This window comes from Natrix helvetica, assembly GCF_964273705.1.
Source record: "Natrix helvetica genome assembly, chromosome: 1".
In the NCBI taxonomy this organism is placed as follows: domain Eukaryota; kingdom Metazoa; phylum Chordata; class Lepidosauria; order Squamata; family Natricidae; genus Natrix; species Natrix helvetica.
The window spans coordinates 269,355,765-269,369,943 of NC_138548.1; the positions used below are offsets into that span (position 1 = coordinate 269,355,765).

Below are 14,179 nucleotides of genomic sequence, written 5' to 3' on the forward strand. Positions count from 1 at the left end.
CTAGCTGGGTCCACACTTTGTAGAGTTCATATGTTTGATTACCAAAGCATACATGATTGGGTCCACAAAAATATAAGCCTAAGCCTACTATAGTTAGCACAATGAGAACCTACTCAACAGTTGAAAGGTTAGAGTGCTCCACTGCCTCTCAAATCATAGCAGAGAACGAGTCTAAGTGTTGAGCAACGGAGGAAAGTTGAGCATCGGAGAGGATCTTTAAAACAAAATTGTTTGACAAGCTACTATTCACTAGCTAGAGGAACATTAAGGATGTTATCCATGCCAAGAGTTAGACTGAGAAGGCAGCAAGAGAGTCCTGCCTACTACTATGCACACATATTGTGATGGACCCAAGTATCTCTAATAACCTCATTTAATACCCTATCCTTCACAATGGAAGGGAATCAGAGTTCAGGGGCTGAGCATGCAGTCTTTTTGCAGAAGGGCACAGATTTGATCACTGCAGTGTGTGTGTGTGTGTCTCCAATAGCACGACTGGGAAACATCCTGATGTGACAAGCTGAAGAATTGCTATAATACAGGTGAAAAAACACATCAGTGCTGTCTGTTCTGTAGAAAGGAAGCTTACCTTATTCAAGATGGCTTGCTCCACAGGAAGAGGAGCCAGAGTCCAATCCTTGGGTTCTGTATGTAACAGTGGTGGGTTCCTACCGATTCAGCCGAACTGGTAGTGGTTTGGCGGCCTGGGTTGTTGTAACCAGCAGCAACCCAGGCCTTCCATGCCCCTGAACCGGTTTCCCAGCCAGCGCCGTCGGGGCTACCATCTTGTTTTTAAGTTCTGCACATGCACAGAACAATTTTAATTGCACTGCACATGCACACAAGCGCAAAGCACGCACACGAGTGAACCAGCAGTAGTGCCGGCCGGAATCCACCCCTGGTAGGTAAGTCTAAGAAAGATTCCCATTTGAATCCTAGGCGAGCTGTTTCCCCAGAAACAATTTTTCATGGATGGAATGCAGTGCCATTACGGCGATGAAAGCAACAGAATAAAATAAAGGGAGTTACCCAATGAGATGCCAAGAAGTACTGATATAACTGTAAGCAACTGGCTTTTGTACTTGCCAAGCCCCTGCTGTATCTTCCTTTTTAATTATTTTTGCTAAGCAAAAATATGGGCATACTTCCAATTTCATTTGCCTCCATCTTATGTGGGGCCCAGAGGCATTAATTACAAAAACCTCCTGAAGTCTTTCTAAACATTACATAGGAACACTGCAGCCTAGTGCTTTGTTTAGAAGTCCATCCATCTACTCAGGTATAGGATAAGTGTTAAGTTGATCTAGTAAAGAGAGACCAACTGAATGACAGGGAACAGATTCTCAGTTCACCCTGAGCAAGGAATATTTTGAGTCCAGCCACATCGACTATGGCAGGGGTGTCCAAACTTGGCAACTTTAAGACTTGTGGACTTCAACTCCCAGAATTCCCTAGCCAGCTGGCTGGGGAATTCTGGGAGTTGAAGTCCACAAGTCTTAAAGTTGCCAAGTTTGGACACCCCTGGACTATGGCAACCATTTTGTGAGAATACTCACAATATGCCAACATTCCAGATCTGCCAACCAGCTGCAAACAGTTTGCTATCCTTGATCTAAGATTTTGTCTATGTGCCAGAATGTCACAACTTCAAAAGAAGCAAGCGGATAACTTTATTTTCATTTTCTCAGTTCTTCCCCGCCAGCTAAAGGCTATGACTCAAGGCACAGTGAATTATCTCATTGCAGACTAGCTGGGCCTACATCTATTTAGCTGCTTGGTCATAAAGTGTGTAGCTCATCCAAATCTGCAAATAGGTCATTGATTTAATAATGTTCATTAAAGAAAACCTTATCAATATCCACACTGTACATAAGCTAACAATTGAAATTAAGCATTTTCTTCCGTTTCTATAAAGAAAGATAGGGAACGTCGCTGTTTTATTGCATCCGGAATTAGCAAAAACAAGTTATCCTTTACCCTACACAGCTGTTTTATTGGGGCTCAGCTTCATTAGCAATACATAGCAAATATTCAAGCCCCCAATCCATAGGCCTTTTTTCCAAGATTTACAGGATCAGCCTGACCAAATGGCTAGAGTATTGTGGAATCTACTCAGGAAAATTCCAGAAAATTAGTTCAATTTAGGAATCAAAGAAATCTTTTTTTTAAAAAACCAAATGCTGGAGGGCAGCATGCTTAATCTATTTCCAGGAAAAAGGCCCATGGGATAGCTGGCAGATCAGCCTTAATTGTGCACGTACAGTATGTTTATCAGGATAGTGGATAAAAAGTTACATGATTCGTTAAGCTGTTTAGCTTTTCTCACAGTAAATGTTCCAACACAAAGTCCTTTGCTTCATCACCATGGGGCTTCGTAATAAACATAAGGGAATACAGTGTTGGGATGCCAGGAAAACCAAGAACTCATACAATCCTAAAAATACCATTTCCTTTAGCTTAGGGGATGAAGTACAACAAGGTCCAGTCCAGTATAAATGATTTGGGAAGGCTGAAGAGGAAGACACAAGAAGAAGTTTGAATCCAAAGTTGTAGCCTGTTGGGTGATATACACAATTGGGCTGTATGAATATGATTCGGCAGGTAAAGTAAAAGTCAAATGGAATTTGCCACTATTCGGTTTCAATCCTCTTCCATGATTACAGAAGAATCTTGAACAACTAGAGGTGGCATTAATTCACAGACTCTCTGAAAGGGTGATGCTATGCTAAAGAGATTGCCATGACCCAGATAACACAGATATAAATACACAGATTTGCAGTGCTCTGCTTTACTTCTGTTAAATTTGCAGTACAATTTATTCCTTAACTTAGAGGATTTGGGGATGGGTGGGACTGCAAATCTCAGCATTTCTTACTACACCAATTGGGAATTCCAAATGCTGCAATCCAATATAACTGGAACACAACAAGTCAAGAAATGGCACTTACAGCAGTAGCCTCAAATATCCCCTTCACTCTGCATGCAATAAAGTCTTGTCTCGCAGTGCTCCCTAAGTTCACAGCTCAGTCTTCATTTTGTGCATTAAGTCTTTCTGGTCTATTTTCTCTACTTCACGATTCCACTGATTGTAGGCTAAGAGAGCCACATTTTTGGCTGCCACGGAAGACATCTCCATGGAGCTGGCTACCCACTCCATGGTGTTGAGGTAGAAGAGGCTGTCATGCAGGATAATAGGTGGGAGGCTCTTGACTGATCCGTAATTAGGACAGACCTGCCATTCTGTCACCTGAACAGAGTAATAAGAACGGAACAGCATCTTCAACTCTTGCTTCTCCAAAGGATGCTGAGAGTGGACACGCCACACAGCAGCTTCCTGGGGCTGCTTCCGCTTGAAGGTATTAGACAAGTTGACGGGGCAAATGTTATCCATGGAATTGAAGAAGAGGCCAGGAGCTTCTGTGGTGAGGACACTGGCAAAAGGGAAAAGCTTGGGGTCTGGGAAGCCAAAGTATGAGGAGTTGAGGTAGCCGTGAACAATGGAGGTGACCGTGGTGTGAAAAGTTCCAGGAAACTCAGCAATAGGAGGATCAAAATTCTGAAAGGTAATATTGTTCTTGCTGTCATGTAGTTGAGTGGCAATGACCACTATGTCATAGAAGTTGGAACCTGGACCGTCTTCATTTTCATAGTGCACTTGGTAGAGGGGTTTTCCTTCTGGATAAAAATGCACAGGGAGAAAACCGGGGTGGGTGGGGGGTGTTATTCAGACAGCTAGCAAGCAATTCACCATCATTATCTAAGAAGCTGAATAGCTGAGATTTCAAAGAGAAGCAATTCTGCTAAGACCTCATGGTTTGCCCTGTTTCTTGGTTGATCCATTGTTTCAGCAGCTCATTCATTGCCTGTTGGTTTTATTTTTGAAGACCAACTTGATTAGTTAAACCAGCTACAATAAGCACTCGCACAACCCTTAAAAGTAATAGATAGGAGCTGATGAAAGAGCAGAGACAGGATTTCCCTGACTGGTCACAAATAAAGGAAATTTATTGTAGCTTTGACTTTGGTACGTGAAAATGATTGGATTAAATTGTATACATCTGCTGTTGTTACAGTTTGGGATATTTCATTCAAAAACCACTGCATTTTTCGGAGTATAAGACACCCCCCCCCCCAAAAAAAAACAATGAGGAAGTGTTGGTGCATCGTATACACGGAATACAGCCATTTTTGGCCTCCGGAAGCCCCACCCCAGTATCCCATTTTTGTGAAAAATGGGCTGTTTTCTGCAAAAATTGAGCCTTTTTTGCCTTCCCTCAGCCCCCAGCAGCACTCTGCAGGCTTCAGCAGGGCTGGGGCAAGGCAAAAAACACCCCCATTTTTGCCTTGCCCCAGTCCTGCTGAAGCCTCCAACCGTGCTAATAAGCCTCTTATAGTCCGAAAAATACGGTATATATTTTATCTAGGATGATGCTAGACAGTTCAGCAAGCACAAAGCAAGTCCACAATGGCCTAAAATGCTATAGACCGGTGTTTCCCAACCTTGGCGACTTTAAGTCCTGTGGACTTCAACTCCCAGAATTCCCCAGCCAGCTGGCTAGGGAATTCTGGGAGTTGAAGTCCACAGGACTTAAAGTCGCCAAGGTTGGGAAACACTGCTATAGACTCTTAACTGCAAGACAAAATACGCATTTATCTAGATACTTTTAGGAAGAAAAATACAGTATATGCCAATTATATTGTGTGTTGAAACTGGGTTTATTTGTTCAGGAGTGCTACATTTTTTCCTACACGTATTTTTAAAAAAATCTCAATATCACTCCAAAATGTTAAATGTAGAATTCTTATAATAAATTTATATCCTAAGCTATTGATCTTTATATCCTAAAGTTTAATATCTTGGGTAGTCAGTGGTGTGTGATTGAATTACCTTAAGAGTTAAAATTTTATTTATTACAATACTTTATGAAGAAATAATATAGAATGAAAGTTGTTTCTAGCTGGAGGTACATCACCCCAGTGGCTGATAACACAGGATGATAGTTTATTTATGACAAGGACCACCAATATTTCTCTGTTTCCATTTTCTATATATTATATACATGCTCGTTATCTATTTTTATTTTCTTCACCCTCTTTTTATTCTGTCTACCTGAAAATGGTCTCGCTCTTCTTGCGTAGTATTCTGCCCATCTTCCTTATAAGGGGGCACACAAGTTATTCATTTTAGTAGAAGGCAAGTAATCTACCATTTCATCACAAAAAGCATCACATTTGATTCACTGGGTGTGCTTCGAGTGATCACATCAAGAGTAAATACCCAATGTACAGGAAACATCATCTTTTCTTAGGAAAGAAAAAGTTAAGGCTGTGAACACTCAGGAAATGTCAGTTGTCTCTTGTGTAATAAATATGCCAGCCTTTAAAGCAGGTGAAAGGAGAAAGTCATTTGAACCTTCCTTCAGTAGAAGGATCCTTACCTGTATTGTGTCCTGCCTGCTTCTCTGCAGGCATCAATGAATTCTTTACGTCAGAGGTATTTAGGTGGCTTCCAAGGTGCAGTTATCCAAAATTCTTTAAAGCAGGTCCAGAGGATAGTAATTTATGTCTATAACCTTTCCTGCATTTTTTACTACTTCCATCTTTTTCTCCCCCCCTCCCCACTCCACTTCCTTCCACTTGGAGCCTGGGTTCCTCCCTTTAACACAGCGGTGTCAAACTCGCAGTGTCACATTGTCGTCACATGACTATCGTGGCTTTTCCTCCCTTTGCTAAACCGGGGGTGGGCGTGGCCAGTGTGCGATGCATCCGGCCTGTGGGCCACAATTTTGACATCCCTACGCTAGCAGGTAGTCCTCCATTTACAACAGTTTAGTGACGGTACAACAGCACTGAAAAAAGTGACTTGTGACCATTTTTCACACTTATGACCGTTTCAGTGTCCCCGTGGTCATGTGATTGAAATTCAGATGCTTGGCAACTGACTCACATTTATGATGGTTGCAGTGTCCCGGGGTCATATCATCATCTTTTGAGAACTTCTGACAGGCAAAGTCAAAGGGGAAGCCAGATTCGTTTAACAACCGTGCTAATAACTTAATGGAAATGATTCACTTAACAACTGCGGTGAGAAAGGTCGTAAAATGGGACAAAATTCATTTAACGACTATCTCGCTCAGCAACATAACTTTTGGTCTTAGTCAAGGACTACCTGTAATTGCAGCTAATAAGAGCTTTAAAAAGAGGAAACTCGTTTCTTGAATGCATTAAAGTATGTTTGATCATATGACCATGGGGACGCTGAAATGTCGTAAGTGTGAAAAACGGTCACAAACGATCACTAAATGAACTGTTGTGAATGGAGGACTAGCTATATATACCACGGAAGACTCAGCAGCCTCAGGCAGTGATCTGCACACACACATTCGCAGGTACAGACATTTGCATTGGGCCTGCAGAAAAGGGGAACAGCTGTGCACAAACAAATATCCACAGCAACTGGGGAAATCTGCAAAGCAGCCACACTGGGTTTTCCTGCAGATGTGGCCTTGCATAGCTTTGGAGAGGGGTACCTAGTTGATGCTAACCTGCTTTGTGACACTTCGGTTCTAAAGCTTTGTTCAACCTAAGAAGGCCTCCTTCGATCCTGTGGCATAGTATCCGGTCAATATTCAATTGCATGTATATCTCGGGCAGTGGTGGGTTGCAGGCGGTACGCCCCGGTACGGGCGTACTGAAACCTACCCGCAGCACCGGGTACTGTCCTCCGGAGGACCCACCCACCCGCCCGAGCTCCTTACCTGTCCTTTAAGCCTTTGGCGCTTCCGTGCATGCCACATACGCCGCCTGCACAACGCTCTGCCAAACAGCTGGAGCATTGCGGACGCATCGCAGGCAGGTACGATGCATGCGCATACTGCGCGCGTGCTGCGCACGTCCATGTGGGCGACGCCGGGCCCATTCCAACCAGATATTATCTGAATATCTGAATTCAGGGATTAAACCAGAGGGGATACTGTGTGAATACAATGAACCATGTGTATGTGTGTGTTTGCTCCTTGCCACCACTCAGTAAAGGCACTCTCAGAAATGTTGTTTTTTCTGAAGAACCTTCCCTGAAAAGCAAATAAAAGACTCTGAGGTGGTGAATTAGCCAGAGGTGCGAGAGAATGAAAATACGTTACATTTCTTCCCATTAAGTCCTAGGGTTGATTCAACTCTTGTGCTACTCAATTCTCTCATAGCATCTCTTAACGACTTTTCTCCAATGTGCAGCAAGTCCAAATTGACCGTCCGGTGCCCCTTCTTCCTAAACAGCTTTTAAAGTTCAGTCCTCTGGATATGAAGTGCACCCATACGAATGGGGAAATCTGCCTTGCAAAAGTGAGACCATTCATTCATCCCAGCATGTTTACTTGGCCTGCAGCAGCTCTTTAAAATCTCAGCTATCTGGAGAAAACTTTGATCTTATTTTCAATCTCGGATGAAGATGGGTTTGTGTGTGGCCTACCTGAACTGTGCAGAGAGATAGCTGTCACCCTGGCATGGATTATGTTGGCTTTGGTTAGCTTCAGCAAGCCTGAGCATACCAGCTTGTTGCCGCCTTCGACTGCCCATCGGTTGCCTTGTGCTCCTGCTAGCAACATGGCCCCTTAAAAAAGAAGTACAGAGGGAACATCTGTCAAGAGAATGAACAAGCCAAATTGTAAAACACCAGCCTCCCCTACAACGTATTTGCCTCCCAAGCCTGAGCAATGGCCTGCTGAAAAAAGACTGGAGCCACAGGATATGGGTAGTACTCACCTGCAAACGCAGGCACCAGCATCGACTGGCCATAGTTGGCCCGGAGAATGGCCATGATGACATCATCAATGAAGCGTTGTGTGACACCCGCCTCCAGCAGGGACTCCACCACAGAGCGCTGCGTCATGTTGACAAAGGTGTCACCCCCCAGTGAACGCAAGAGCTCCTCAAGATGAGAGAATGCATAGCCGTGGGCCTGATACCTGTAGATTCTGCAGGTTGTTAAAAAAAAAAAGGGGGGGGGAGGGAATGTAGAGCAGCACGACTTCTCTCTTAGAAAAAGACAGCCCTACAAGGTAGACCAGACTAAGGAACCTAGGCCATGTAGGTTAGGGTTAGATTTATTGCAACATTTCTAGCAGCAGATTTTGCAAGGCAAAAGGTGACTCCTCCTCCCTCACTTCGTGTGCGCTCAGGAGGGGCTTGTCTTAGAAGTCTTCTTCAATTCATTCCTTGGCTCGGCTCAAGTCTAACTTAACTGACCGCTGCCAACTTAGTGGCTCTTCCTCCTGCCCTTCAAGGCCATTCCCTATGACAGTGATGGCTAACCTTTTTGTCCTGACGTGTCAAAATTACATGGATGTGTGAGACAGCATACACGCATGTGCCCATCCCCACAATGCAATGTATCCCACCCCCTGCGCATGCGTGTATGACCCCCCCATGCTCCCCACGCATGCGCACGATCCCCCACCGCACCCCGTTTTGGGCCTAGCAGACCTCCCTGAAGCCATCTGTGCTGCAGCCTATTTGGGGCCCAGCAGGCCTCCCTGAAGCCCCCTGCGCATATGTGCATGCCCCCCCCACCCCCTGGGCATGCATGCGTGTCTCCTGCATGCGCATCAAAGACCCGAAAGTCAGCTGGCCGGGGGGAGGCGCACACAAATGCGTGTTGGAGCTGAGCTGGGTGATGGCTTGCGTGCCAGCAGAGAGGGCTATGTGTGCCACCTGTGGCATGCGTGCCATAGGTTGGCCATCATGGCCCTATGAGCTTTACAGGAAGTCTTAAGAATCTCCTTTAGTTAGTTTACTTTATTGATTAGCCCTTGGGCCATATCAAAGTGAAGATTTCCAGACACAAATTATTACTAAAATATGATAGAATACAATTTAAAGTAAAATTGGAATAAAACACAATAATTTAATATACAAATAAAATATGATAAAATTAAATTTTGGTGTCCCTCCCCCGTCCCACGGTGTCCCTACCCCAATCAGTCCCACGTATGCCGATCTCAATCAAACCATTTTGCTTAAGTACTGTGCTGTGTTAAATGTTATTTTCCGGTTCTGGCAGCACATGTTAAGTTGTTTTGATATGGGGATCCCAATGGGTCATTCGTTTGGTATATAGACCAAAGTTCCTGTCTCCCCCCCCCTCCCCCCCCTATGCAGGCAACAATCAAATAGGATGTGAGCCAGGTCTTCTCCCTCTGCCGCTCCGCAAATGCAGAGACATCCATTGTAGGGTAGAATGGAACCTCCCATATCTGACCATTGTGTCAAGCTGTTTGAATCTCGTTTGCATTAATATCTCCCTGAGATGTTTTGGCTGTTGTAACTTTAAATAGCTGTCTAATTTGAAAAGTAATCTCCTTTATAGTACATTGCTACCATATGGCTAGAAGCAAATTTGATCAAAGGAAGATGGTCCCATTTTTCTCTCACTGCCCAGGAGGCACCAGTGATGGCCTCTTTGTTGCCTACCTCATGAACTTCTCCATTACTTCCTCTACCCACATTTGTAGACGTAGAAAGCTCATGCCATAGTGCCACCAGAGCCGAAAAAGGTTGAGCAGGTACCAGTCTGTCTCCTCAAGGACAAACTGCTCCCCAGTGAAGATGGCACTCTTTCCTGCCACTTCTCGACGGTGTTTCAGTCCTAAAGAACAGAAAACAAGGTCCAGTAAGGTTGGCTTATGCCCTTTTTACCAGGATGGGCTTTGCAAAGGAGTTTACCTTCTTGATCTCTTTTGCTGTCTACTTCTAACTTGCATTAATTCTGGGAAATCTTTTTCAGTTATGATTTTTAATACAGTTTCTCATTTGCTATCACACTCATTTGTGCTTCTTCCATTTTGGCACTGCAGAGTTCCATGACACTGGCCAGATTTTGTTACCACAAAACACCCACCAAAAATATGTTTCATTTTCATCTACAAGAGCGGATTGTATCTTAAAAAGCAGTGAAGACTGGTTAGGAAAACAAAGACAATTCCCAACTTTATTTAAAAGAAAAACAACTTGGGTTTCTGCTGGACTCTGGCAGAACTGTGTCTAGAATTAATTTGTCCTGATGGCATATTGCCTGTTATCAGTTTCAGCCCAAATCATACACTAAGATCTGTGCCAGTCAATCTGCGCAAACCCAACTTTTAGCTAACAAGGTTGTTGTTAAGGGGAAAAAAGAGAGATGTGAGACCTATATATGCTTCCTGGAGTGTGACTGCAAGTGGGGAGTCTAAGTTCCATAAATAGTATAATATTACAGGATTGATTGTCTATTTTCAGTTTTGCACCAAGGCGGATTTAATAATTGGATGTTGTTGTTACAGTTGTTACATGGTATTATATATTATTGTATATTAATGTACATTTCATTATATTTAAATTTCAGCTTTCCTCTGAAGGAGTGGAAAGGCTCAGCTGAAGATAGCATATATTGATTTATTTATCAAATTTATGGAGTTGCCCATCTCAATAAAAAACGACAACACAAACTCTCGGCGAAGGGCCAATAAGAATGGCTATCTCAACTTTGGAACCATCTAAGCATGTTATATGAGGATTCCCCTCAATTTAGATTTTCAAACTCCGCTAGAAGGCTGGGCTGAGAAAAGGAACTGGTCCAAAGTCACTCAATGAGACTCATGTTGTATGGTGGTTTGATCCTGGCTTTCAGTTCAGCACTGCTTTATACTTAAAAACACCCATGGATCAAGCATATTGCCATGATGTACACAATGCATCTATCCATGCTGATCCATCACCATTCATTCACAAAAAGGAAGTATCTTAAGGGGGAGGGGGAACTTCCGAGTTGGAATCTTCCCCAAATAGCGCAATTGTATTCCAAAAGTACAAATGGGAATGGAATGTTTGGGCAGGAAATGACAGGCTGACTCAGTAGAACAAGTGAGTGAGCTCCGTGGTAACAGAACAATGATGAGTCCTGATCTTGTCTATATACCATGCCTGAGGAACCAAAGATTTGCCATACCACCTACGTTCAGAGGCAATAAAAGAATATGCAGAAACCAAGCTTGAAGTTCATATATCTAAATCAGGGGTGTTAAACTTGCGGCCTGCAGGCCAGATGCATCACACGCCCCCCCCCCCATTTTAGTGGAGGGGGGGGAAAGGTGTGATGCATCATTTGACGACAACATGATGATGTTAGTTTGACCCCCTGATCTAAATGTTCAACCGCACTTACCCAATTGCTGCACAAAGTCCTCCATGTGTAAGTTGAGAGAATGGAAGAACGCCCCTCCACTTTCGTAGGACTGCTTGTTGACTGTAACTGTGGCCAGGCGACCTCCCACCACAGCCTTTTCATACACGTCCAGCTGGACCTGTGGCCCAAAGTGCTGCTGCAGGAAATAAGCCACCGAGGAGCCGCCAATTCCAGCTCCCACCACAGCTGCCAAGGCAAAGCAAGTGTGTTAAGAACCATCATAAAAAGATCAACCAATAGATATAGTTTCCCAGGAAACAGAGGACTGCTCAAATCACATCTTGGTTTAACAGCAGGGATATAATAAAATAGTAAAGCGAGCCAGTTTGCTCTACTGCTTAAGACACCAGGCTAGAAAGCAAGAAACTAAGTTCTAGTCCTGCCTTAGGCATGAAAACCAGCTGAATGACTTCAAGCCAGTTACTCTCTCTCAGCCCCACCCAGCTCGCAGTGTTGTTCTCATGGGGAAAATAGTTGGAAGAAGGAGTATTGTGTGTGTATTTGCTGCTCTGAATTATTTATAAAAAGTAATAAACGAGGGATATAGAAAAGAATAAAACAGTTTTTCTGGTTAAGTCTGAGCTGTGGTGGCACTGTGATTACAATGCAGTAGTGCAGTGCTGACTGCCAGTAGTTCGATTTCCAATCGAACTTCAAAACTGATATCTCACGGTGAAAACTATTTCATGGTTAGACCACACTTCCTCAATCTCTCAGTGTGTTGGGACTGCCATTCTGAATTTCTAGCCAGCCCAGTCAATTGCTGACAATTCTGGTTAGGGTAGATCCGGTGTACCTGACAGGCATCAATCACAGGGGAGAAGGGATGTGCTACCATCAGTGGTCCCAGCAGAAGGGGGGAAATCTGCCCTCCAGTATCTCTGTCAGCACAATACACACACACACACACACACACACACACACTCACACAGCGTTCTTATAAGAGAAGCAAGGATGAAATATACACAGCGACCCTGCCATTGGGCTGGCCTGACATTTTTTTTTAAAGGGCATCTCCGGATAAATTTCAAAGCACGTGTCGGAAATGCGACCACTCCAGGATGGCCATCAAAGCGCCAAGCCTAGGAGAAGCCAGAACAGCTCTACATTCAGCCGCTATCGCTGCTTTTACGCTCCCATTCCCCCAGCGCAAATGCGGGAAGCTCCAGGCTGTTTGGGCGCAGAAGCCCACCTTACGGGGGCCTGGTAGTGGTGGTGGCGGTGAGGCTAACGCCACACGGAAAGCCGCGAACTGCCCGCTGCTATGGAAAGAGCAACGCCTACCTATTTTGCCCGGCGGAGCTGCATCCCCTGCCGCAGCGAAGGAAGGCTCCGTTCTCATCCCCCCTACAGCTACGGCAAGAAACAAAAGCCACCGGGCAGCAGGAGGAGGAGGAGGCTGAGCAAACTCTGCCATCGTGGTGGCAGCGGGGAGACAAGAGGGGCGGCGGCTGCAAAAGCGAGAAAGCGCCGCGGAACGGCGGAAACCAGCCCGCCTTCCCCGGATGCTTCGGCCGCAGTGGCCGGCGAGTTCGCAGCTTTCGGGCCCAGCGCGCTTTCCGAGATTTGTCTTTTGGGGGGGGGCGGGGAGAGACGCAGCGGATCGTCGGGCTGTGCCTCCCGAGGCCTTTTTTGACCTTCGCGGCGCGGATCGCAGGCAGCGACGGCGAACGAGGCAACCGCTAATTAATCAAAAGGGGGAAGTCCTTTGGTAGCGGAGGAGGTCGTGTCTTCTGGCTCGCTCCGGTGCGAGCGCCCCATGCAGGAAGGCCTGAAACGCCCAGTTGGTGAGATGCGCTTTCAACCCACAGCCCCCGAAATTCAAGTTTTCTGACAGAGACGCCTCCGGAAGCCGCCTCGATCGCCGGTTGCAAAAAAGCCCCGGTTCTCGGCGCCATAAGCTTGTGCTGCTTTCCCTGGTTAGCCTTACTGAGCCCTTTAGAGTGAAATCTCCACGCGCCCGTACAAAGGTGGTTCCCCCCGTCATATAATATATCTGGGTACATGCAAAATTTTGTATTTATTTGTTTACATAAACATGACAATTCAGTTCAAACCTTTATCAATTCAATTCAATTATTGTTAGAGTACAGCATGTGTACAATGAGATTGGCTGAGCCTCCCTTCCTGCACCTCTCTTCCTCCAACACAATACAACTCACAGTGAAAGACAAAAAAATATCTAGTCCAGTGAATCCTACTAACAAAAACCCGGCCCTATTGCACCATGTGAACTTATTGCACTCTGGCCCTGCAAGCCAATCATTCTATGTTGTAGAATTATTTTTCATTCAGGAGTTTGACAGCCCACAGATGATAAAAGCTGTTCTTCATCCTGTTTGCCTATGTTTCTATATCTCCTTCCAGATGGTAGGAGAATAAAGAAGGGCTGATGTGCGAGCGCCCCTTGCAGGAAGGCCTGAAGCGCCCAGTTGGTGAGATGCGCTTTCAACCCACAGCCCCCGAAATTCAAGTTTTCTGACAGATGCCTCCGGAAGCCGCCTCAATCGCCTCTTGCAAAAGCCCCGGTTCTTGGCGCCATAAGCTTGTGCTGCTTTCCCTGGTTAGCCTTACTGAGCCCTTTAGAGTGAAATCTCCACGCGCCCGTACAAAGGTGGTTTCCCCCCCTTCACCCTGTTCTTCACCCTGTTTACCTATGTTTCTATATCTCCTTCCAGATGGTAGGAGAATAAAGAAGGGCTGATGTGATTCGTCCCTGAGGATTTTCCCCTCTCTTCTAAAGCAGTGAGCCATAGCGATGCCGTCTAGTGGTGGTATCAGAGGACAGTCAATGTATATTAAGAGGTGGAAAGACCCTTTGACAGCTGTATGTAATGAAATTTCATTTTAATGTATGCCGATTAATGTACATTCAAAGCGATAATCAAGTTATTCTAAGTCTAAAGATAATCATAGGGAATGGGGGACTTTGGGGCTACGTTCCCTCTAAGGTGCGCGGCT

At 45.1% G+C, this 14,179-nt stretch overlaps 1 protein-coding gene across 3 annotated transcripts; it reads right to left on the minus strand.

The window, feature by feature from the left end:
• Window positions 1–1,805: 1,805 nt before the first annotated feature.
• Window positions 1,806–13,021, minus strand: PCYOX1L (prenylcysteine oxidase 1 like). 3 transcript variants are annotated; one of them, XR_014174213.1, is made up of 7 exons: window positions 12,503–13,012; window positions 11,198–11,404; window positions 9,469–9,643; window positions 7,762–7,973; window positions 7,469–7,609; window positions 2,949–3,675; window positions 1,806–2,509 (listed from the first exon to the last, which is right to left on the minus strand). XR_014174213.1 is itself a non-coding variant. In XM_081939885.1 (6 exons), the coding sequence occupies exons 1-6, from the start codon at window positions 12,633–12,635 to the stop codon at window positions 3,017–3,019; spliced, it is 1,524 nt and encodes a 507-aa protein (XP_081796011.1). In that variant the 5' UTR covers window positions 12,636–13,021; the 3' UTR covers window positions 1,806–3,016. The 3 variants fall into 3 exon arrangements, 2 of the variants coding, with proteins under 2 accessions (XP_081796011.1, XP_081796010.1); XM_081939885.1 differs by having other exon boundaries at window positions 1,806–3,672; window positions 12,503–13,021; XM_081939884.1 differs by having other exon boundaries at window positions 1,806–3,675; window positions 12,503–13,011.
• Window positions 13,022–14,179: the final 1,158 nt, after the last annotated feature.